Source organism: Mastigoproctus giganteus, chromosome 1, assembly GCF_048544385.1.
Source record: "Mastigoproctus giganteus isolate SK-2022 chromosome 1, ASM4854438v1, whole genome shotgun sequence".
Classification (NCBI taxonomy): Eukaryota; Metazoa; Arthropoda; class Arachnida; order Uropygi; family Thelyphonidae; genus Mastigoproctus; species Mastigoproctus giganteus.
In genome coordinates this window covers 47,205,704-47,230,834 of record NC_143575.1, presented here as the reverse complement: position 1 = coordinate 47,230,834, position 25,131 = coordinate 47,205,704, and the positions used below count along the sequence as shown (strand labels likewise).

Below are 25,131 nucleotides of genomic sequence, written 5' to 3'. Positions count from 1 at the left end.
AAATTTCCGCACGTCTATCCTACATCTGTCTTTCCTCAATTTGAATTTATGCCCTCTCAGGTGATTATTCTGAGCTAGAGGAAGAATCCCATCAGCATTGAGCATGCTCAAACCATTCAAGGCTTTATACACCTCTATCAGATCACCTCACTGGTGCCTAGTCTCCAGACACTGTAATTTGCAAAACTTAAGCCTTTCTTCGTAAGAGCACCCCTTTGTTCCATTCACTAATCTTGTTGCCCTTCTCTGTACTCGTTCCAGCAGCTCTACATCCTTCTTGAAATGAGGCCTCCAGACCTGTATACAGTACTCTAGGTGTGGCCTGACCATTGCCTTATACAAGGGAATAATCACCTCCTTATCCCTGCTGGAAAAATTCCTGTATATCATTGACAATACTCCATGAGCTACTCTTGCAGCCCATCTGCACTGCTCAGAGAACTTCATATCTGCCTGCACAATTACCCCCAGGTCCTTTTCATTCTCTACCACTGTCAGTGTAGTACCACAGAGTTAATACGTTGCTCTGGGGTTGCTGTTTCCATGTGTAGTACTTTACATTTGTCAATGTTAAACTTCATTTGCCACCTCTCAGCCCATCTGCTCAACCTTTCCAGATCCTGTTGCAGCAGCATAGTGTCAGTAGTGTCCTTGACAACCCTGCCAACCTTTGTATCGTTTGCAAACTTGGACATTAAGCTTGATATACCATCATCAATATCATTTATAAATACAGAAAACAATAATGGACCCAACACTGAGCCCTGAGGGACTCCACTAATAACATCAGTCCACGATGAGCAGTGTCCATTGATTACCACTCTCTGTCTTCTCCCCCTCAACCACCCCTTTATCCAGAGCAGCAATTTGCCTCCAATGTCACACTGCTCCAATTTGTGTAGCAGACTTCCATGTGCAACAGTATCAAAAGCCTTTCTAAGATCCAAGTATATAATATCAAAGCTATTCCCTGCATCCAGTTCTTTTGTGACTGCATCATAATATCCAATCAAATTGGTCAGGCAAGACTTCCCCTTAACAAAACCATGCTGTGTCCGAGCTATAACTGAAGTCTTGTCTAAATGATCCTGCAGTGCTTCTTTAACCAGTGCCTCCATTAATTTTCCTGGAACAGAAGTTAAGCTCACAGGTCTACAATTACTTGTGTCAACCTTTGATCCTCCTTTGTGAATTGGGGTCACATTTGCACATTTCCAGTCTATGGGTACCTCCCCTGAGTCCAAGGAAGCTCTCATAATTATGGCTAAGGGTTTAGCTGGATAGATCCCATCCACCCCAGGTGCCTTTCTTGTGTTTATCTTCAACAGTTTCTCCTGCACTTTACTCCCAGTGATTTCAAGATTCTGTAGCTTACTGCTAGAGTTGAATACACCTCTGGCATTCCCCTCGCTGAATAACTGCTCATGTGTGAATGTCGATGCAAAATATTCATTTAGTTTGTTAGCTACCTGAGCAGGGTCATCAACAGTTGACCCATCAATATCAAGTGGACCAATCTGATTCATCCCCTTCCTTCTAGAGTTTACATAAGTAAAGAACTCTTTGCTGTTTTTCTCTGCATCCCTTGCCCAGGCTTTCTCGTAATCTGCCTTTGCCTGCCTAACCTCCTTTGTAACTTGGTTGCATATCAACTTATATCTATCATAGGCTTCTGTGTCACATGTTAATTTATATGTATCCCAAACATTTTTCTTCTCTGTCATATGCCTCATTAGTTCATCTGACATCCATTTTGGCCTAAACCCTGAACAGTATTTCTTAGTTGGTATGTAAAGCCTAGTAGCTTCCAAGATTAATTCTTTGAATGCTTCCCATTTTGAATTTGCTGCTGGTAACATCATCAGTTGGTCCCACTGTATAGAATTTAAATACTGTCTCAGTCCATCGTAGTCGCTTTTACGGAAGCAATAACCCTTCCCCTTACCCCTAATGGTAGTTACCTCTTTGAGTAAATCCCACTTCAGCACACTGTGATCACTGCCACCTAGTGGTTCATTTATCTGCAGATTCTTAATGCATGAAGAATCACTGCTGATAATCAAATCAAGAGTATTACTCCCTCTAGTTGCCTGCCGAACATGCTGATGTAGAAAACAATCATTCAATAAATCCACAAAAGCCCTGCTAGTGTGTGAGTGACCAGCCCCCAAATTCCAGTCAATATCTGGGAAATTAAAATCTCCCATTATAAGACTCTCTGATTTACTGGCCCACTCTATTTCCCTGTACAGTTTCTTATTATACTCATCAGAGTCATTAGGCCTATAGCACACTCCTACTCTCAATTTTGATCTCCCAATGCTTATGTCACACCAAACTGACTCAACACTGCACTGTCCAGCGATGTCAACTGGCTTCACTTCCTTGGTTTTTATGTGTTTCTTAACTAATAGCATAACCCCTCCCCCCTTCCTATCCTTTCTGTAGACGTTGTACTCCCCAAATTCCAGTTCTGCATCCCTTATATCTGCGTGACACCACGTCTCTGATATCCCAACAATATTTGCCTTTGATGTTTTGAGCAATACCTCAAATTCATCAAATTTATTTACTAAACTCCTCCAGGTGGGTAAAGTGCCTGCCTGGTAACCCAAAGGTTGCGGGTTCGAATCCCGCCTCGGCTTGGATCAAAGTACTGCAAAAACCTTGGGAGGTGCACTATGGCCACAGAAGCCGATGCGCCAACAACTACCAAAAAAAAAAAAAAAATTAAACCACCACAGGGCCTTATGAGGGGAAGCCCACTTGCAAAATATCATGTACTGTACTCATGAATGAGCCAACAAGTTTGCTTAGAGAATCATACCCATATTTCCTATAAAACTTTACCCTATCCCACAACAAAGGAAAGCAGACCTCTTGGAATGCAGTTGACCCCTAGCAGTAAAAACCACCCGTCAACTGATCTCAGTCAGGCCAGTCCAGGACCTACCATCTTGTCGAAGCAGGGCCAAAGTGGTGTATTAGAGATGGTTCCCCCCCCTCACATACCAGGATCCCCTTTCCAAGTTTCCACTAGTCAGAGCACATGGCTATAAAAGCTAGATTCCAATGATGTAACCCTGGAACCAAGGTATGGGAACTGGATCACAGGCATTTAATCCTGTACCAGTGCCCATGCTGTGGGTGAATCCCCTGGGGAGGCAAGTACAGGTATGGTGCCCAGTATTTAATAAGGTTAGTTGCTGATTATACAGTGAGGTCTCAACCATGCTCTCTTTGATCCATGTGGAGAGAAAGATCCCCATGGTGGGCAATGTCCATTAAGGTTCTAGGGAGACAAAGGGATGTTTCATACCTGACAAATTTCGGAGAAATAAAATCAGAAGATGGTTAAGAGATCTAGCTTTAAGAGGAATACCCAAAACTGCATTCCGGCATTGTTAAAATTGCAATTGACAGCTGTATGATTTCTCAAATTAATGCATGCCATATGCTGTAATAAGTAAATTATGCATATCATCACAAAATATAATGAACTGTGTGTTCTAAAATTCTTTGATTTGTATTTTATTATTATTTTTTGTTCTGCTGAAATTACGGTCAAATTTCAGAAGAAAAACTGAACACTGCATTGGTTAGTATTAAATGCACTATTTTAATCTATCCGCATAAAAAATTTAACACTAGACTGACTCTTAAAATAAATGACGTACAATACAGAAAAAACTTGGACAATACTGTAATATTCTTATGCTACAGCCTCTGACAACCATTAACTTTAGTCATTTCTGTTTGCCAAAGAAACCATATCTGAAGTCTGTCTTTAAAATAGCCAAAACATTATTAGTATTATTAGTGGAATATGATGCAAGAAAGCAAGCTTTTACAGCACCACAAAAAAAAAAAAAAAAAGTCCTCACATCAATAGTCTATTCACACCAGTATTTTGTCTAGTTCTAATTTAATTCAAAACTACCCACTTTTAAAATAACAAAAAATTGTTCCAATGATCAACTACTTGCTGGCTGTCTATCTTGCAACTATCCTTCCTCAGTTTGAATTCCCACTCCTTGTGTGTGTGTGTGTGTGTGTGTGTGTGTGTGTGTGTGTGTGTGTGTGTGTGTGTGTGTGTGTGTGTGTGTGTGGTGTAGTTTGAGGAAGAATGCCAGCAACACTGAGCTTGCTCAATCCAAAGCCTTTAACACCACAATAAAATCACCTTACAGGTACCTAGTTTACAGACATTGCAATTTGCAGAAGTAAAGCCCTTTTGGAAAGGTACCATTTGACCTCCCTCACAAATCTCATTATTCTTCTCTGCACCCATTCCAACAGATCCACATCCTTCCTAAAATGAAGCCATCAGACCTGTATAGTACTGAAAGTGTGGCTGTATTGCCTTATTCAACAGGAGAAACATCTTGTCCCTGCTGGCGAAATTCCTGAATATCATTGACAAACCTCCATAACTAGGATAGTTATGGAGTCTGTCTGCACTGCTCAGAGAACTTTATATCTGACTACACAATTTCATTCTCCATGACACTGACTGTGATTAATGCTCCAAACATGAAATATCCTGCATTTGTCGATATTAAACTTCAGTTATTACTTCTCAGCTCATCTGCCTAATTTGTCTACATCTTGTTGCAGTAGCATACCCTGCCAACCTTCATATCATCTGCAAACTTAAACATTAAGTTACATTTATCAATATCTTTTATAAATATAGAACACCACAGTGGGCCCAGCACTGAACCCTGGGGGAGGGGGAACTCCACTAATAACATTAGCCCAAGAAGAGCAGTGCCCATCGATAATCACTCTCTCTTCTTCAATTAACATTCCCTTTATCCATAGCAGTAATTTGCCCTTAATGCCACACTCTCCCAATTTGTATAGCAGGCTTTTATGTGAACACTGAGCGAATACTGAGTTATGGCTCCCATAGTAATAAAAAGGTTCCGTTCCAATGTATGAAATATATAACAAAAACTAGTCTAAAATTTTGTCTATGTATGTATTATATGTACCTTAATAATATGACTATGTACATAGACAGTACATAGTGAAATGCAAGCATATGGCATCGAAATGAAAATAAGAAACAATTTAATATTAAATGTAATATTTATTAGAAATTTCAAAACAAATCTTTCAAACCAGCTCCTTTGCTAGCTAAAAAACGTATCCCGCCAGTGCCATCACCAGTTTCGCTAAAGTGTTGATAAAGGAGTTTTGCCTTTTCACGAATGATGAGTGAACTTAACGGAATTTTATTTTGAGTTCGGTCTTCTATCCACAGATTTAAAGCTTTTTCCATTTCTTCTAATTTAACATCACGAGTTACAGAGCAAATTTTTGAATCAATTAGCACGTTTTCACAGACACTACGGTGGATTTTTTCTTCCGATTTTTTGATTGATCGTACCATTGACTCATTGATTTTATAAATGTTTTGCCACTGAGGAGACACTTTCACCATTAGAAATTTTGTCTAATAACTCAATTTTACTCGCCAATGTCATCACCTTCTTTGATATTTCACATTCCCTTGTTATTCGCAGCCATAATTTTGTACAGGTTAGAAAGAACTTGTCCAAATAAAGTCACTTTCTTCTGTTAACACACTCGAAAAAGTCTGTTTTACACTGCAAAATGTTAGATTTTTCACTTTTGTAAGCATATAAATTTATAAATTGATAAATTTATTCAATTTATAAGCATGTAAATTAAAAACAAACGACGAAAACCTTCCATGGCAAGCGCATAACACATACTGAACAAGGATTAGCGAGAAACATCCACGCTCGCAATTTTGTCATCCCCCCCAACCCACTGAGCGCTGTTTTGACCGGGGAAGATAATTTTAGCCACGCCCATGTTTTTTTATGGCGGAAAATGTTCACAGCGCTATAAAATTCACATTTTTTTAGGTTTCCTTTTATATTAAATTAGCGACCACGAATAGTGGGGATTTACTGTATATGATTTCAAAATTATTTTTTTGCATCCAATTCACATCTGGTACTGTGTCAAAAGGAACTGGATGCAAGGTTATTTTGGTTTTTTTAGGAGCATTAACAACTAAGGCCATATTGCTCCGGGGATATACGGTGGTCATTTCTTGACCCTTCCGCATCCTCCGTATTTGGTGGTCACTGGATGCAAGGTACTATTAATTGAACATGTAATGGCCTGGTTTAAGGAAGACATCGTGCTACCACTAGTAAGCCAGGCTCAGAGCCCTGATCTGAATCCCACGAAGTATCTGTGGGATTAGGAGGCACATGCAAATTCTACCATGGTGAAATATTTCCATTGAAACTTTCCAAAAAATGAGAAGAGTCTTGAATAAGCTAGCTACTGTACGAACCACGTTAAAATTGTGTTTTTAATCGCTTATATGAATATCTCTTGGTGTTCTAATATTTCTGAAAGGAGCCTACATAGATGAATATCCACACTAATACTATTAACTTTCGAAACAGCAAATAAATAATATGGCAATGTTTTTGGATTCCCTATGGGATTGTGTCATTAGAACTGGGGTGGGGGGTTTAACTAGATACAGAACTGTCACCATACTTTTCATTATTTAGTGAGTTGATAACTTAAGTGGGAATATATATTTACATAAATGTAATAACTCTTATAAGTTATTATCAATAAATTAAATTTAAATAATAAATCATGTGGGGCAAAACTGTTATTTATTATATTACTTTCTTAAGTGTTAATGTTCTTTTCTCAAAATATTTATTTGTAATGTTTATTTCAGCAATGAGCTTGTACAATCCTAAAATTACTGCAACCTTGAGTTACCAGCCAATCTTCAAAGAGCGGAAGATGGTGTTTTTTTTCCCTCCTAGAAATATAATCATGTTAACCTTTTAAAATTATTTATTAAAAGAAACTAAGGCATATGGCAAAGAAATTAAACATTCTTATGTATTTTCTTGTTATTAAGAACATAACTGATTAATTATAATTTAATTTCATTTCATTTCCTTGTTTTTTGTTTAAACAGGGAACTCCCACTTTACACAGTTAATGTATCCCATGAAGATGCCATGTCAAGTGAAAATGCATTAACTGAATATAATAACCAATGTAAAATACTGTAATTCAGTCAATGAGCTTTCAAAGCTTTACTAAAGTTTTTAAATTAAACGTTTTTACTGCCAATATAACTATAAAGGAGAACAAACATGTTTGAAACAATTCAGTTTATCATGTAGTTCATATATGTAATTTACTTCCATAATAAATATTTGTCCAAAGTAGTTTTCACACACTTTTGTTTTATTTTCTCAGCATACATCTCATTATAGTAATTCAAATCATTGTCTATGTTTCAGCAGACTTGCATATTGCGATCAAGGTTAGGGCTCAAATCCATAAGTTGTTGTTTTAAAATTTCAGCAGCACAAAACAATTCTTGGAATTCCTTTAAAGCGATCTCCTTTGTTGGTGCACTTTCATCCTTGTTGCAGTCACCGTCTTCATACGCATGTTGCTGACCGATATTATTGAGCAACTATCTGGAAAACGACCATGTTAAGTGAATTTTAATCTGTGTTAAATAAATGTTGGTAAAAATTAATAAACCAGGCTAATTTGAAGAACATATTAATCAGAATCGTGTAAAGTGCAGGTCCCCTGTATTCAGAATTACTATAATAATTCAACGATTCTAACCTTAGGTTCACTAAGAACAAACTATGGAAAATACTCGAATTTAAAATTGTGGAACTGTTCAAGCTTCAACTATAGATGAAGTATATACTTTAGTAGGAGCTGAACAATGCTTTTTTTTTTTTAAATTATTATTCTAAGCTTACAATCAAGGTTTCTATACAGTAAAGGAAATTTTTTTTTTTTTTTTCCCCTGACCTAGTCTAGATCTTCCACATGGAGTCTTCTCCAATAGCATGATTTAGTATTAATATCAACACTGGTAAACATTGCATAGAAGCAAATTTTTATAGCATCAGCCAAAAAAATAAAAACCACCTCATCCCTTCATCACCTCTAATAATTTGGCTACTGCTTCCTTAAATTTATTCAAACTATCCACTTTTATAAAACTAGTTGGAAGTTCATTTCAACAACCAATCACTCTCTGAAAGCAAATCTATCCTGCAGCCATCCTTTTTCAATTTAAATTTATTTTCCCTTATGTGTTGTCTCAAAAAGAATAAGGATGCCATCAGCATTATCTTACCCAATCCATTTAAAGCCATAAACATTTCAACAGGTCTCCTCCTCACAGGTGCCTGATTTTCAAGAACTGCAATTTCCAAAACAAAAGTGTTCATGGTAGGAATATCCTTTTGTATCCTTGACTAACCTTGTTGTTGTTCTCTGCACCCATTCCAATGTTTCCACACCCTTCTTAAAATGAGGCTTCTGAACCTGCACGTAGTACTCAAGATACAGCCTAACCATAGCTTTACACAACGGGATAATCCTTGTCCCTACTGGCAAAATTTCTGTATATTAATAGAGCTCCATGAGTTTTCAAAGCCGTCTATCCACACTTCCCTTTGCATGTCAGACTGTACAATTATCTGTAGGTCTCTTTCATTCTCCACCACCCAAATAGTACATTATTCTGGGATTACCGCTGCCCAGGGGATTACCTTGCATTTATCAATGTTAAACCTCAATTGTCTTTTCTCAGACCATCTGCATAATTTTTCTAGGTCTTGATGCAGTAGAATGCCTTGATTCTTATCATTAACCACTCTGCTAACCTTTGTATCAATGACAAACTTAGAGACTAAGCTTGATATGTCTTCATCAATATCGTTAACAAATATTGTTACTGCTAAGGACCCAGAACTGAACCCTGAAGGATGCAACTAATAACATTAGTCCAAGAAGAGTAGTGTCAATTAATAACCATCCTTAGTCTTCTGCCACTTGACTCAACCATCCTTTTATCATTAGCAGTAACTTGCTCCTAATGCCACACACACTGTTCAAATTTGAACAACAGTCTTTCATATGGAACAATGTCAAAATTATATTTTGCATACAGTTCCTTTGTTATTGCATGATAGCTAATTGGATTGACCAGATCTCTCTCTGTAGCAAATCCATACTCTGAGTATGCAACCATTTACAGCGAATTTCCACTCTCTATAAGGTACACTTTCTTCTGACACACAATGGTGCGCGCACGCACGCACGCACGCACACACGCACACACACACACACATAAGTAAAGTTTCTAAATGAATATTAATGTGATCATTACCTGAACAAGAGTTGCATTCCATAATCTAGCTTTTATCTTAATCACAGCAGTATGCTCTGGCTCCAAACCTCGAATAATGCAACTGAAATAATAGCATCTGGCACTTTTTTGTTCGCAACCCTAGTATGAAAACATAATTTAATTTACAATTAAAAAAAAAACTATATTGTACAGTTTCACAATTCTTATTTCTCATGTTAGCAGATTATTTTCTCTCACAAGCACACTCAGTTACTCATTCAAGGAATTACACTGATTTTCTTCATGATTCTAGAAAATCTGCATAATTCCACATCTCTCCTCATTGCCAATTTTGTTAATATTTTGTAAATTTTTTTATTCAAACTTAGGCTTATAAAGTTGGGTAAAATATCCTTAACATTGGAACAGTGTTTTCTGCCATAAATTATTATATATAACAGTTAAAAGTGAATGCACTCCCAATGCGTATGAAAAATACACAAGAAAAATCTTTCACTTCAATGAGTGAATGATTACGTCCCAGTGTCTGGTGGGAGATAATCAGAAAACATACACGGATCCAAATCATAATGCTAGAGAACTCCTGAAGGAGGGCTTACAGACTTACTTTTTTACACAAATAGTGGCACACTGTATTATTAACTTAACCTATATATTAAGATAAAGTTACCTAAAATGGGGTTTAATTAAGCATTTAAGAAATATGATGTTATCAAATGAGATTAGATTACCTATAATGAGTTAAAGGAAAAACTCCAGGTATGTCACATAAATTTTGATTTGTCAGTGATTACACTTTGATTAACAACAGTTTTCGCTCATGATCAAAAGATATTAATCAGAGGTGAACACCATACAGTGATATTGTCAAGCTATCAGAGAGAAGGTTACAGGAAAGTTACCCAACACCAGATTTACTCGAAACTTCAGTCTCTGGTTCGGAGAATCATTCTCACTTAAATACAATTATTGTCACCACCTGAATTGACAGTTAGAACTCACATTTCCCCCAAATTATCAAAAAATTAGTTATCAGTTGGATTCATTTTCAACTTTTCCCAGAGATATCTATATTATGTATTTCTGTTAATCTTAGCCCTCCTATTTATCCTTTAATATAGAAAAATCATGTGGGTAGTTTAATTTTTACAAGGATACATACCATTGTCATAATTTTTGTTCTTTGATAACTGCAATTAACAGTATAAAAACTGAGTATTTTCAACACAGTGCTAAAATGGGTTTGTCAATAAATGATTTATGGTACAACAAAAGTTCTGGTTTACCTGGATTTAGTTTTTAAAGGAATCTGGTTAGGTGAAATTAAAGTGCATCCATATTATATTACATATGTATGTATGTATGTATGTTATATTCCACAGTGACAGTGATGCTGTTACAAATAGATTACTTTTGAACCATACTGTGTAGAAGAGTATATTTATAATAAAATTACTTTACAGTATTCTCTATTATGCTGAAAAAAACAAAAAAAATAAAATAAATTAAATAAAATACACATACCATACATATTTGGTTTTTATTTTTGATATTTAAACAGGATTAATCTTTACAACATATCACTATACATAAATATGAGATGATAATGAAATTTTAACCACTTTGACCATAGTGAATACGGAATTAAAAGACTAGATTCTGAATATGGCATGACTAATGGAGAGCTGAAATGTGTGTTAAACGAAAATGCAATAAAAACATTTTTTTTCCCCAAATGACCCAAAGAATGTGTATGGGGTAAGAATCCCACCTGCTTTTAATTAGTCACACATTACAGTATGATATGGTTAGGCCATAATTGGAAAACTACATACAGGTTTGGAAACTTCATTTTCTGAAGGACATTGATAGTCTGTTAGAAAGGTTGTTGCTGTTATTTGGTTTTTAGGAGCATTAGCAACTAAGGCCATATTGCTCCGAGGATATGCGGTGGTCATTCCCTGACCTTTCCGCATCCTCCGTATTTGGTGGTCATGGCTGTTAGAAAAGGGTACGGAAATAAGATTAGTTGGGGACAGAAAAGGATATTCATGTGGAAGTCGGTAGTCTGAATAAATTCAAAGAAGAAATAGACAAACTACTGGAGGTGGTGGGTTTTTTTTTTGGTTTTTTTTTGCTGATGCTTTATAAGTTTATAAGGATAGTTACCTAAGTGAGAAAGGAAGCGTATAATTTATATTTTCTTATATATATTTTATCAGGTGCAGAAAAAGCCTGTAGCTTCCTTGCACTATATAGCTAATACTAATATAGCTAATGCATCATTTGCCACTACTAATACTAACTTTAAATAAACCTGATAATATCATATCAGAACATTTAAACACAAATGAAAATAAATAATAAACAAATAATTTAACATTCACTCATGACACGGGGAAACTTAGTAAAGTTTTATTTATTGTTGGGTTTGTTAAGGAACCAGTCTAGACAGATAATAACAAAACATGTTTGTAAATTCTTCATTCCATCATAAGCAGCTTTTGCAGTTAGTGAGAATTTTTGCTTGAAATTGACTGATATCTGAAAGCATATTCTACCCAGAAAGCATCCAATCCTCGTTAAGTGCATGGAAAAATTCATTGTTTGGAAATTAACCATCCAAAAAATTTCTTGTCAAAAAAAGGCATAGATTTGGGAATCTCCTCAGATCATGCTGGGCAATTTTGTTGTACTGAGGATCAGCAAAATATGTTCCAAGATTTTTGAATGATGACCACATGTTGACAACTATGCAAGAAGCTGGAAGGAAAGGTGGAAATGACCCTTGTCCTTGTTCCTTGTTGGCACATCAGCTTCTATGGCTATAGTGCGCCTCCCAAAGTTTTTGCATTTTACTGTGATCCAAGCCTGAGGTGGGAATCGAACCCGCAACCTTTGGGTTGCCAGGCAGGCACTTTACCTACCTGGCTAGCCCGGTTGGCGTGGAAATGACCTTAATCTCATCTATTGTATTGTCTGGTGAGGAAACATGGGTGTAAGGCTATGAAATCAAAATGAAATTCTAACTGTTCCAATGGAAGTCACAAAACTTGCCACATTTGGTCAAACATAAAAACAATGTTGCACATTTTTTTGGCATTCAAGGTATTGTGAATTATGAATTCATTTAAAATGGTCAGAGGGTAAACCAAGCCTCTTATAAAGAGGTTACGATTTAAACGAGGGACAGAGTTAGGAGAAAATGCCACTAGCACTTTGAAAATGGTGTATGATTTCTCTAAGATGACAATGCTCCTCCACATACCACACTCTCCATTCAAGAATGGAGAGTGTGGTTTGTCCCAAAAATCATTCCTGTAGTACCCTACCCTCCACATTTGCATTAGCATGCCCTGTGTGATTTTTTTTTCTCTTCCGCAACATCAAAACCAAAATGAAGCTGAAAGGCATAGATCTGATGACATTCCAACCATCCTACAGAATGCAACAGCTGGACTCCATGGATCACAGCTGAAGACTGCCAGTGATGCTTTCCAAAAGTAGCAGGAATGTTGGAACACTTTTGTCACCAGGTATTCTGAAGGGGACCAATTAAAAAATGTTTTATGTATTCTAATTTTTTAGAAAAATAGCCTTAGAAATTTTGATCAATGTATATAAATTTTAACAATATGTATTAAGAATATTTTGTAATGCTTTAAACAATACATACTGAGTTTGGGCTAATTCCACAAAATAAAACATTTTAGTAACAGTTACATTAATTTACTGTGTAAGAAAATAATTTCAGCTTCAAGTTGTGTTCAATTTATTCACAAAGTCGTATTGGCAAATATAATTATATGACAAATATGCAACAGTTCTTACAGATACAAATCTTGTCTGACAGTTCAGATTTTAAATTAAAAATTAAATACATAAAAATGTCCTACAGAACAGAAAATTTCTTGATTAATTCTTGTTTCACCTCAAACAAATGCAACTTACAATAAATTTTGATAAGATAAAAGCATATTTCTTATAATGAATCATTTATGCCCATTACATGTGACTAAAATACACATGCATGGTTTCTATTACATGGGAAGCATGAGTAATATTTTTCTGTGGTATGGTCTCTGCAAATGCTGTCAGATAAGGAATATTTTCTTTAGTTTAAAAATTAAATTCTGATTTCCTGTGAACTGATAATCACCCACTTTGCTGATTGCAGAAGCATTATTCATTTGTATGCTTACTGTTATGTTACTTGTGACAAACTGGATTTTGGCAGACGGCAAGAATGTCCTACTTGAATCCATATTAGTGCAAGTGTTTAAATTCATCAACTTTTTCTCCATCCTTTAGTTGTTTCTTTGCCATAACCCCAGGGGCTCACATATGGTGAGTATGGGCTTGGCACACCCAGGGTCCTGAGCTAGATATCATTATTCTTCTCTCTCTCTCAGGGTAATTAAGAATTTTTTTTTTTTTTTTTTTTTGCTGGTGCAGCATAAGCCTTAGGCTTCCTTGCACCATATGGCTAATAATAATTGCATGGTAGGGTTTCCAAGGTCCAGTTCAATCTCATAACGACTGCAGGTTCCATTGTTTATGGCCATAGGTGGAGACTGTCAGTTATGAAAAAAAAAAAAAAAAAAAAAAAGGCCATATGCCTAAATCTAAATGCTATCCTAGCTGAAACTGCTTAAGCCAGAGGTTCCCAAACTTTCTCGGTTCATGGCACCCTTGGTGTCCCATTAATTATTTCACAGCAACCCTAGGCCAAAAGAAATACCTAACACACAATGATTTTCAACATATATATATATATATATAAAGTGTCACAAATGAAAGTAAAATAAAATAAAAATAAATATAGATGGAGAAGTTATTAAATACAAAATGTCAAGCCTAGTTGAAGAAAAAAGAGAAAAAGAATGTTAAGAACTTATAAAAAAAAAAAAAAAAAATCATTAAGTAGAATTAAATCTGAATTAATGCCAAATTAACAGGCTAATCATATATACAAAAGCTGAAAGAAAAAGAGGGGAGGGTAATAGAGAAAAATTATAAAATAAAAATTAAAGAATTAAAAATTTTAAAATTATAAATATATTAAAAATTAAAAATTGGTACATAGATCAGGTATTTCATCAGGGGGCTACACCTGATCATGTACCAAACACTGTGTTTCTATGCAAACTCATGCTGATGGAGAAGCTATTGAAATGAAATAGATAAAAAAAAAAAAAAAAAATTAATTTTTTAATCTCCAGAAACATGAGTGAGGCCCCAATGCAGTGTATTTAGATTAATAGAAACAGTGTTTGGTACATGATCAGGTGTAGCCCCTGATGAAAAACCTGATCTATGTACCAATTTTTAATTTTTAATTTTTATAATTTTAAAATTTTTAATTCTTTAATTTTTATTTTATAATTTTTATCTCTATTACCCTCCTCTCTTTTTTTTCAGCTTTTCTACATATGATTAGCCTGTTAATTTGGCATTAATTCAGATTTAATTCTACTTAATGATTTTTTTTTTATATATATAGGTTCTTAACATTCTTTTTCTCTTTTTTCTTCAACTAGGCTCGGCATTTTGTGTTTAATAACTTCTCCATCTATATCTATATTTATTTTACTTTCATTTATATACATGTATCCTGTTTTGCTGCTTGGCGCATTCAGGTACACGTACTGTTTTTCCTTTTTTTTTCACTTCATTTTTTCCTTCCACTTCTTCGTTTTCATATATATATATAAAATATTAAAAATATATACGGTATATATATATATATATATATTTTTAATATATTAAATTTTATAATATAAGTATATATAATATATAAGATTATATAAGTATATATAATTGTATTATGAATTATACAATTCATAATACAATTATATACACTTATATAACAATTTTATTCTTTATGTTCTTCTTCCAGTCATATAGCTCCCTGAGGAGCTGCTGTGGCCACCAACAAAATTCCTCCAACTGCATCAATCATGTGCTCTATGAGCGGCATTGCAAAGTGTCATGCCAAGAAGTTCACTGATCCCACCCTTCCACCTAGTTGCAGGTCATCCTCTGCACCTCTTCCCCTCGATTTTTCCTTTCATTATATTCTTCAACAGAAAGTTTTCCCTTGTTACTATATGACCAAAAAACTTGAGTTTTCTTTTGTTGATTCTATGAAGAACTTTACACCTGCCAATTTTATTCAATACCCACTCATTTGTTCTTTGATCCAAGTAAGAATATGTAGTATTCTCCTGTTAACACCACATTTCAAATGCCTCAGTTTTCTTCCTGTCAAATCTTTTCAGATTCCATCTTTCACAGCCATAAGTGGCAACTGGAAAAACCTAACGAATCAATGATTCTAAGTTTCTTCTTTAGGGGCAGATCTTGATCTCTCTCCATAATTTTGTCAGATCAGTGATCAACATTTTAGCAGTTGTCTGTCATCTCTTTACATTGTTTTAGCAGTCACTACTTTTATTTATTCTTGACCTTAAGTAGTCAAATTCAATTTCTTCAAAATCAACTTCTTTGATATCTTGCCCATTAACCTTCACTTTACTGGAACCGAGATTATCAGCAATCACATAATTTTAGTTTTACACACATTCAGAAACAATCCTTTTTTCTTACTTGTTTCACATACTCTCCTCAGAGTTTCTTTAAGATGATCCTTAGAATTGCAAATTAGCACAGTATCATCTTCATAACGAGGGTTGTTTATCTTCAGTCCTCCAATTTTTGTGCCAGTCTCCAAATCTTCCAAAGCTTCACGCATGATATCTCCGGAATAAAGATTAAAAAGGTGAGGTGACAAAATACAGTCCTGCCTTATTAGGTTAGCTGAATAGTTAGCTGAATTATGTGGATTGGGAAACCAATATTAGTCATTGTTTCCCATAGTTTCTCAGGTTAAACAAAATCAAATGCTTTTGCATAATCTATAAAACACAAAACAACTGGAATATTGAATTCTTTGCATTTTTAAATAATCAGTCGTAGCCTTAAGATCTGATCTCTGGTTCTCTGCCCCTTCTGAAACCTGCTTGCTCTTCTGGCATTTCTTCTTCAAGTTTTCTTGAGATTCTGTTTAATATGGTTTTAAGAAGAATCTTGCTAGTGTGAGAAATTAGGCTAATAGTGCTGTAATTTGAGCAAATTTTCAGATCTCCTTTTTTTGGTAAGGGAATGAAAATTGATTTCTTCCAATCTGATGGCCACTGTCCCGTTTCCCAAATTTTTACAATCATTTTATGAGAAAACTCTGCACCCTTCACACCTTTAATCAATTCCGCTGGGATTTCATCAATTCCAGGTGACTTTCCACATGTCGGTTCTCTGATGGTTTTTTGACTTCTTCCTTCGGTGGAACTGGTTCACGATCACACTCTTGAAAAGGGGGTGGCAGATCGTTAGTGTCAGCAGGTGCTCGGAGGAGCTGCTCACAGTATTCTTTCCACCTTCCTTTAATTGTGTTCTCGTCTGTTAAAATTTCCCCTCTGGAGTCCTTAATTACATTAAGTTTTGGTCAAAACTTTTGTCTTAAGGACTTAATTACATCAAACATCTTAGTGTTGTTTCGTTTATTGTGGTATTCAATTTCTTTACATGTTCGATTGATATAATCCTGTTTGTCCTGGCTTAAACTTCAGGTTGTTACAGACATTCTCTCAGATATGCCAGACAAGCTGTACTTGCTACCTGGGAGTCTAAAACACTGATGGAACTGATATTCGGGTGACACTCAAGTCACGTGGACCAAATTTCGGCGAAGTCCGGACGGTCTGTGACAGCAAATCCTTTGCTTGAACCTTCACAATGGTGGGATTGTTAGTAATCCTGAGTATAACCTCCGTGCACAAGTACATGGTGGGTGACCACCCAGGTGTGAACCAACGTAAGCAGGGGTCAAGGTGTGGCACCCACACCACATGGAGGAACGCCGGCCCTCTATGTTACCAGGCAGTACTAGGTGGTAGATGACTCTCTCATCAACCGGTGAAATACGACTACTTTGCTTATTGGAGGTTTGAAGTGGTGGAACCCATGTTTAGTCTCTAGAGCTAAGTTCCGGTCAACCCTTCCCTATCTCTTCCATCATGCAGTATGATCGATGACTTTTGAGGTTATGATGAACGTCGTGGCAAGATCCAATATTCCTTACATTTCGAGCCTGCGAACGGTGTTCGCAGGCCGGCCGCTAGTTAGTACACCGGACCGAACCTATTGGTAACTCTCTAGGAGGCTTCCGGATCAGCTAGTGTATAATCTTGCTACCTCTACTCTGCCAGATAGTGACTGGAGGCAGTCCGAGTAGTGTGTATGCGGGGAGCATTGTCAAGGCCACGTTACGTCAAGGATCTGGGTATATTCTTACCACGTGTACGCCATATCCAAAAATTTCATTACTTCATACAGCATGTCCCACCCACTTTTTCTTACTATTGAATACACCATGAATTGTGAAACTAATAGAGCAAGCTCATCTGCGAAAAGATCTAAACCTCCCAAGCACTTCCTAATTCATTTCACAAATATACATGGTCTCAATTCTAATCTCAACGATGTCCATTTCCACTTGCAGTCTGCCAAACCCCATGTACTTTTTCTGACAGAATCTCAGTTATCGGTTGATTCAACTACTGCTAATCTCAGATGCCCAAATTATTCGCTGTATGATTCCTTTCGCCTCAAAGGTGATACTTGTGCATATGTACATTCTGATATTCCCTGTCAGAGACTTGGCAATTTGGAATCTCCTCTCTTTAATCTTCTCTGGCTTAAAATCTCTCTACCTCATTGTGTCAAATTCATCTGTTGTCTCTACCATTCTCCCAACTCCACTAATCACTTGAAGCTCTTTGACTTCCTCTCTTTGAAACTTGACTTTCTCCAGTTCAACTTTCCTAACAGTGAGGTAATTTTGCTTGGCGATTTTAATGTTCACAACTCCAGCTGGCTTCCGTTTTCTAGTCACATCGACCCAGCAGGTCGAGATGCTGAGGCTTTTGCAATTACTAATGACCTAGCACAGATTGTTCATTTACCTACAAGAATACTAGACAATTCTAATCATACAGCCAATACGCTTGATCTTTTTCTCACAAACAACCCTTCTAAGTACACAGTCGAAGTGAGAGGTCCTTTAGGCACTTCAGATCACAACTTGGTGATGTCTCTTCTCCAATGGAACCTTTATCTCACGGCTATTCCCAACCTCGTGTTGTTTGGCATTACAAGAATGCAAAATGGGATGACCTGCGAGACTTCTTTTCTTTTCCATGGTCGGATTACTGTTTCAAAACGTCTGATGTCAACGTTTGCTCAGATCATCGTGTCAGTGAAATTATTCTTGCAGGAATGGAATCCTTTATCCCACACTCCACTTTAAAATCTCGTCCTTTATCTAAACCTTGGTTTTCCAATAGATGTGCTAAGGCTGTTCAAGAGAAGAATGTTGCATATCATAATTGGCTTGTTTCTAATTCTTCAGTTTCATTTTCTGCCTACACCAAAGCTCGCAACAATTGTAAAGCAGTTATTAATCAGTCCAAACTAGAGTTTGAACTGGCTAAGAGTAGAAAACTTGCTTCTTGTCCTAATGGTAGCCGAGCATTCTGGTCTCTTGCCAAAGCTATTGGCCGCAACTTTTGCCCATCTCTGCTCCCACCTCTGTCCAAACCAGATGGTTCTGTTGTCACTTCAGCCAAGGATAAAGCTGACCTGCTAGCATCCCATTTTTCTTCCGGCTCATGTATTAATGATCTTGGCAAAACACCTCCCACCATTCCCAACATGCTCCGTTCAATGCCTTCTGTTGTCTTCCTTCAAAAGGATATCAGAAGGACTTTGATGAATCTTGATGCTAAGAAAGCTCCAGGTCCTGATGGTATTTCTCCACTTGTTCTCAAAACCTACTCCTGAACTTACTCCTATTCTTTGCCGCCTTTTTTCACTTTCTTATTCCAAAGGCGTTTTTCCTTCTGCTTGGAAATTTGTTCATATCCAGCCAGTTTCTAAAAAGGGTGACAAATCGCTCCCATCCAATTATCGTCCCACTGCAATTACTTCTACTCTTTCTAAAGTAATGGAGAAATCAATTAACCACCAACTCTTAAACTACCTAGAAACCTTCTGTCTGATCAACGATCGCCAGTATGGATTCCGTCAGTGTCAATCCACTGGTGATATTCTGGTTTATGTTACCCATTTATGGACTAATTCAATGGAAAGGTTCTGTGAAACACAAGTATTTGCTCTTGACATCTCAAGGGCTTTTGATCGTGTTTGGCATAAAGGTCTTCTAAACAAGCTTCAATCTTATGGTTTGCCAACTGTTTTTACTAATCGGTTATCCAGTTTTCTCTCTGATCGCTCACTGAGGGTGATGATTGTTGTTGTTATTTGGTTTTTAGGAGCATTAGCAACTAAGGCCATATTGCTCCGGAAATATGCAGTGGTCATTTCCTGACCTTTCCGCGTCCTCCGTATTTGGTGGTGACGGGCTCGAACCCCGGTCTAATCAAGAAGTATGTGCTAAGAACTGCTGCTCCTTCCCACCTGGCTACGGAGGCGCCAAGGGTGATGGTAGATGGCTCTCTATCTTCTAACTTCTCCACTAATGCCGGTGTCCTCTAAGGTTCAGTTCTTTCCCCCACTCTTTTCCTCTTGTATATTAATCACCTTCTTCCACTGACTGGGAATCCTATCCATAGTTTTGCCGATGATAGCACATTGCATTCCACTTTCCATTTTGAGAAACCTTGTCCTGCTCAATCAGCTTCAGAAAATCTGCTACCAATTGTTTAAATGCTGATTTTCAGGTAATTCTCCAGTGGGGCAAAGACAACTTAGTTGATTTCAACCGTTCTAAAACTCAGTCTTGTCTTATATCTCCGATTTCTAGGCAAAATGATATATCTCTTTTGGGGATTACCCTGACTTCTAATCTCTCTTGGCACAAGCACATTACAAATATTGCTTCCTCTGCATCTAAAAAACTTGATTTTCTCTTTCGCTCTCGACGTTACTTTTCTTCCAAGCAGCTGCTCACTCTGTATAAATCGCAAATCCGCCGTGCCATGGAATATTGTTCCCACCTCTTGGGTGGTGCCCCCAAAACCTCTCTCAGGCTTCTTGATTCCATTCAGAAGAGGGCAGTTAGGTTAATTAATGATTCATCTCTAACAGAGTCTCTCCACTCGCTTTCTCATAGACGTACTGTTTCTGCTGCATGCATCTTCTACAGATACTTCCATGGGCACTGTTCTTCTGAATTGTCTTTATAATTCCCGCTCTCTCTTTCAAAACAGTCTGAACACGGGCCGCCACCAGCCAACATCCATTTACTGTCCAACTTCAAACCCACAAAACCAACTTTTCATCTTCCTCATTTATTCATTCAGCTGCCGTTGTCTGGAACAACCTTCCTTCATACGTATTTCCTGAAAATTACAATCTACAGAAGTTGAAGTCCAATGTCAACAGATATTCTTCTTTTGTCTTCCCAACCTCCAACCCAAGCACGGTACTAAGTACTATAGGTTCTAATACCTCTCGTGTTTCGGGGTCACATAAAAAAAATAAAAAAAAAACAGCGCTTGATGACTTTGCTTAGTTCCTGATACTCTTCATTTCCTTGTACACCCTGAGCTTTTGCAGTTCTTCTCTGTTCAATAAGTTTAAAAGTGGCTTCTGTAATCCATGGCTTTCTGATCTTTGACCTTTCTTTAATGTATCTATTTGCTGAATCCTTAATAATGCTTTTTGTATTTTTCCACATTTCCTCAGGCAGCATATTGTCATGTAGTTCTAATAGATTTTGAAAATGATTGCCTGTTTCAAGTATATAATTTGGAATATTTTCTACATCCAATTGTTTAGGGAAAACCTCATTCATGATCTTTTTCAGCTTCAGCTTGAGAATGATGTGGCAGAGCTGATGATCACTACCACAATCTGCGTCAGGAAGTGTTTTTGCTGTGATTACACTGGAACACCACCTTTGCTGTATAAGGATGTAATCAATCTGATTCCTTGTTTTGTGATCAGGAGATTTTTATGTGTAGAGCCTTCTCAGGTGCTGCTGAAAGTACATGTTACATATGACAAGACTGTTCAGATGATAAAATTCAATTAAACTTTTACCCCAATCATTTCTAGTGCCAAGACCAAACATACTACATTCCAGACTAGAAGAAACTGTCTTGCCTAATTTTGCATTAAAATCACCCATGGGTATCAAAACATTCTTTTTTGGGACCACATCAAGAGCTGATTGGAGATTTTCATAATAAATGTCCATATCTTTATCTGTGGATGTTAATGCATATGCAACTAAAACTATGAGATTTAGTTGCTAGCTCTGAAGTTTTTTTTCTATAGTAGGACCCTGAGCTGAATTTGCATGTTATCTCAGCGTGAATTTAAGTAAATTTAAATGAATTTAACTATATATTAACTATATATTTAAAAAAAAAAAAAAAAAAAAAAAAAAAATGATACACTGTAATTTGCAAGCCGGTGGGTACAAGTTTTCTACGCCGTAAGACACCAAGAATGCAAAGTGTATCCTATTTACATATATACATGGCACTAAATATAACGATCATATTGAAAATTATATTAAAACAATAGGTTCAGAAAACAAATTTTTGAAATTAATAATGTTTATCGCTTTCCTGAAATGATATTTCAGGTAAGTGATAGGGAAATGATTATTGATCAACCTGCCGTACAACACTGTTAAGCCCGCTGAACAATTTTTATTACTATTGCAGATATTATAAATGCTCTAAAAAATAACAATATTCATCAAATACAAACATTTGAATTTAACAGTCTATTTACGAGCATTAATGATAACTTAGAAGTCGTCCTCCAGAAACTATATTTAGAAAATAAAAATGCTATAAAGGTTGATTTAACCTATTGGGATTCTCTAATAAAATTATGCATCTTTAATAATTATATATATGACGGAACATTGTTATACCTACAAGTGACTGGCACCCCTATGGGAAGTCCAACATCAAGCATAATCGCAAACCTTTATCTACATTATACAGAAAGAGAATTCCAAGATAACCTACTTATATATAGATACGTAGATGATATATGTGTTTTTAATTGTCCACATTTTGTCCAGGATTACAGTAAATTATATCCAGTAGAACTTGTATTAGAAAAAACTAATAGTTCTGATACTATAGCAAATTATCTGGATCTTCATATAGAAATATTGCATAATAATAATATAGACGTAAACGTATATAATAAAAGAGATGCATTCAATTTTAACGTAGTAAGCCTTACAAATTGGAAATCTAATATATCAAAATCAGTGCATGCTAATACAATTTTATCACAATGTCTAAGGATTGCTTATATCTGAAATAGTAATAAAAATTGTTCAGCGGGCTTAACAGTGTTGTACGGCAGGTTGATCAATAATCATTTCCCTATCGCTTACCTGAAATATCATTTCAGGAAAGCGATAAACATTATTAATTTCAAAAATTTGTTTTCTGCACCTATTGTTTTAATATAATTTTCAATATAATCGTTATATTTAGTGCCATGTATATATGTAAATAGGATACACTTTGCATTCTTGGTGTCTTACGGCGTAGAAAACTTGTACCCACCGGCTTGCAAATTACAGTGTATCGTTTTTTTTTTTTTTTTTTTTAAATATATAGTTAATACATAGTTAAATTCATTTAAATTTACTTAAATTCACGCTGAGATAACATGCAAATTCAGATCAGGGTCCTACTATAGGAACGGGTTTGCGATCCCGGGCATACCCGAGCCACAACTTATATCTTGTAATGTCTTTAAACTGTCCTACGCTCTTTATTTTTATTTCTCCGAAATTATTAGGGCAATCCGAGGACGTAGGAGAAACTATTTCTTATCTATACCACTATTTTTCGCCTTTGTGGAGTTCAGGTTCTATTATTCCTACTCCTTTAGTTTTTCTTCTTACTATCTGCATGTTTCTCTATGCGTTAATTTAATTTAATTATTTATTTTTACCGTATCCATCACATAGGGGGCACCACATATTATTTTGACGACTATTACATTATGTCCTAGATACGGTCAATATGTAGTATGTATTATATATTTAATCTTATTTTAATCATTAAATTACATTCTCTGTTGGGTCAACGATGATTAATATATGCTTACATTTATATTTTACTTATATTTCTTACCTTTGATTCTAATATTTCTAAATTTTATTATCATCTTTCGATTTATTTAAATTCGATTTATTTTCGGCCTATACCGGTTCATATTTGGTTTAGATTTAAATTACTTAGCATATATTGATCATCACAGAAACAGAGAACCTTGTCGTTTTTTGCCTTCATTCTGGGTGGTTGGCCCCAGTTGACGTCATCTAGATTGTCGGTAAAAAGCGATAATAATCTTTTTTTTTTTTTTTTTTTTGCGTTGTCTTAGGTCCCTGATGGTATTATTGTTGGATTTATTTTCTTTATATTATCCGTAATATTAAAGACATTATGGGTGCATTGCATGATTGCTTGCAACTGCATTGACTCATAAATATTATTTACATATTAGTTACAGTTACTTTCGTTTTAACTTTCTTTACTTTTATCAATAATTATAATTATATATATATAATTATATATATATATATATATATATATATATATTTCTATATTGTAATAAATACGAGTTACATGAGAGCAAAAAGACAAAATTTATTACAATATAGCATTAGCATTTAGCATTAGCATTTAGCATTAGCATTAGTAGAGGCATTTGATGCAAGAAAGCAAGCTTATGCAGCATCAGCCAAAAAAAAAAAAAAAAAACCCACTTCCACTTCACCTCTCTGTTCGTTCAAAATACCTGTCCAGCTGAGCCTTAAACTTATTTAGGCTATCAACCTCCACCACAAGGGATGGAAGTCTGTTCCACCAACCAACCACCCACTGGCTAAAGGCAAATTTCCGCACGTCTATCCTACATCTGTCTTTCCTCAATTTGAATTTATGCCCTCTCAGGTGATTTTTCTGAGCTAGAGGAAGAATCCCATCAGCATTGAGCATGCTTAAACCATTCAAGGCTTTATACACCTCTATCAGATCACCTCGCTGGTGCTTAGTCTCCAGACACTGTAATTTGCAAAACTTAAGCCTTTCTTCGTAAGAGCACCCCTTTTTTCCATTCACTAATCTAGTTGCCCTTCTCTGTACTCGTTCCAGCAGCTCTACATCCTTCTTGAAATGAGGCCTCCAGACCTGTATACAGTACTCTAGGTGTGGCCTGACCATCGCCTTATACAATGGAATAATCACCTCCTTATCCCTGCTGGAAAAATTCCTGTATATCATTGACAATACTCCATGAGCTACTCTTGCAGCCCGTCTGCACTGCTCAGAGAACTTCATATCTGCCTGCACAACCACCCCCAAGTCCCTTTCATTCTCTACCACTGTCAGTGTAGTACCACAGAGTTGATACGTTGCTCTGGGGTTGCTGTTTCCCATGTGTAGTACTTTACATTTGTCAATGTTAAACTTCATTTGCCACCTCTCAGCCCATCTGCTCAACCTTTCCAGATCCTGTTGCAGCAGCATAGTGTCAGTAGTGTCCTTGACAACCCTGCCAACCTTTGTATCGTTTGCAAACTTGGACATTAAGCTTGATATACCATCATCAATATCATTTATAAATACAGAAAACAATAATGGACCCAACACTGAGCCCTGAGGGACTCCACTAATAACATTAGTCCACGATGAGCAGTGTCCATTGATTACCACTCTCTGTCTTCTCCCCCTCAACCACCCCTTTATCCAGAGCAGCAATTTGCCTCCAATGTCACACCGCTCCAATTTGTGTAGCAGTCTTCCATGTGCAACAGTATCAAAAGCCTTTCTAAGATCCAAGTATATAATATC

General features: G+C 36.2%; 1 protein-coding gene across 1 annotated transcript in view; it reads right to left on the bottom strand.

Annotated features, from left to right (window-relative positions):
• The window catches only part of LOC150090765 (integrin alpha-PS1-like), a 373,692-nt gene that overhangs the window by 22,945 nt on the left and 325,616 nt on the right, over positions 1-25,131 (bottom strand). The window contains exon 23 of the mRNA XM_090379991.1: positions 9,230-9,349. Coding sequence (XP_090236117.1) covers positions 9,230-9,349 — 120 coding nt within the window. The remainder of the gene's footprint in view (positions 1-9,229; positions 9,350-25,131) is intronic.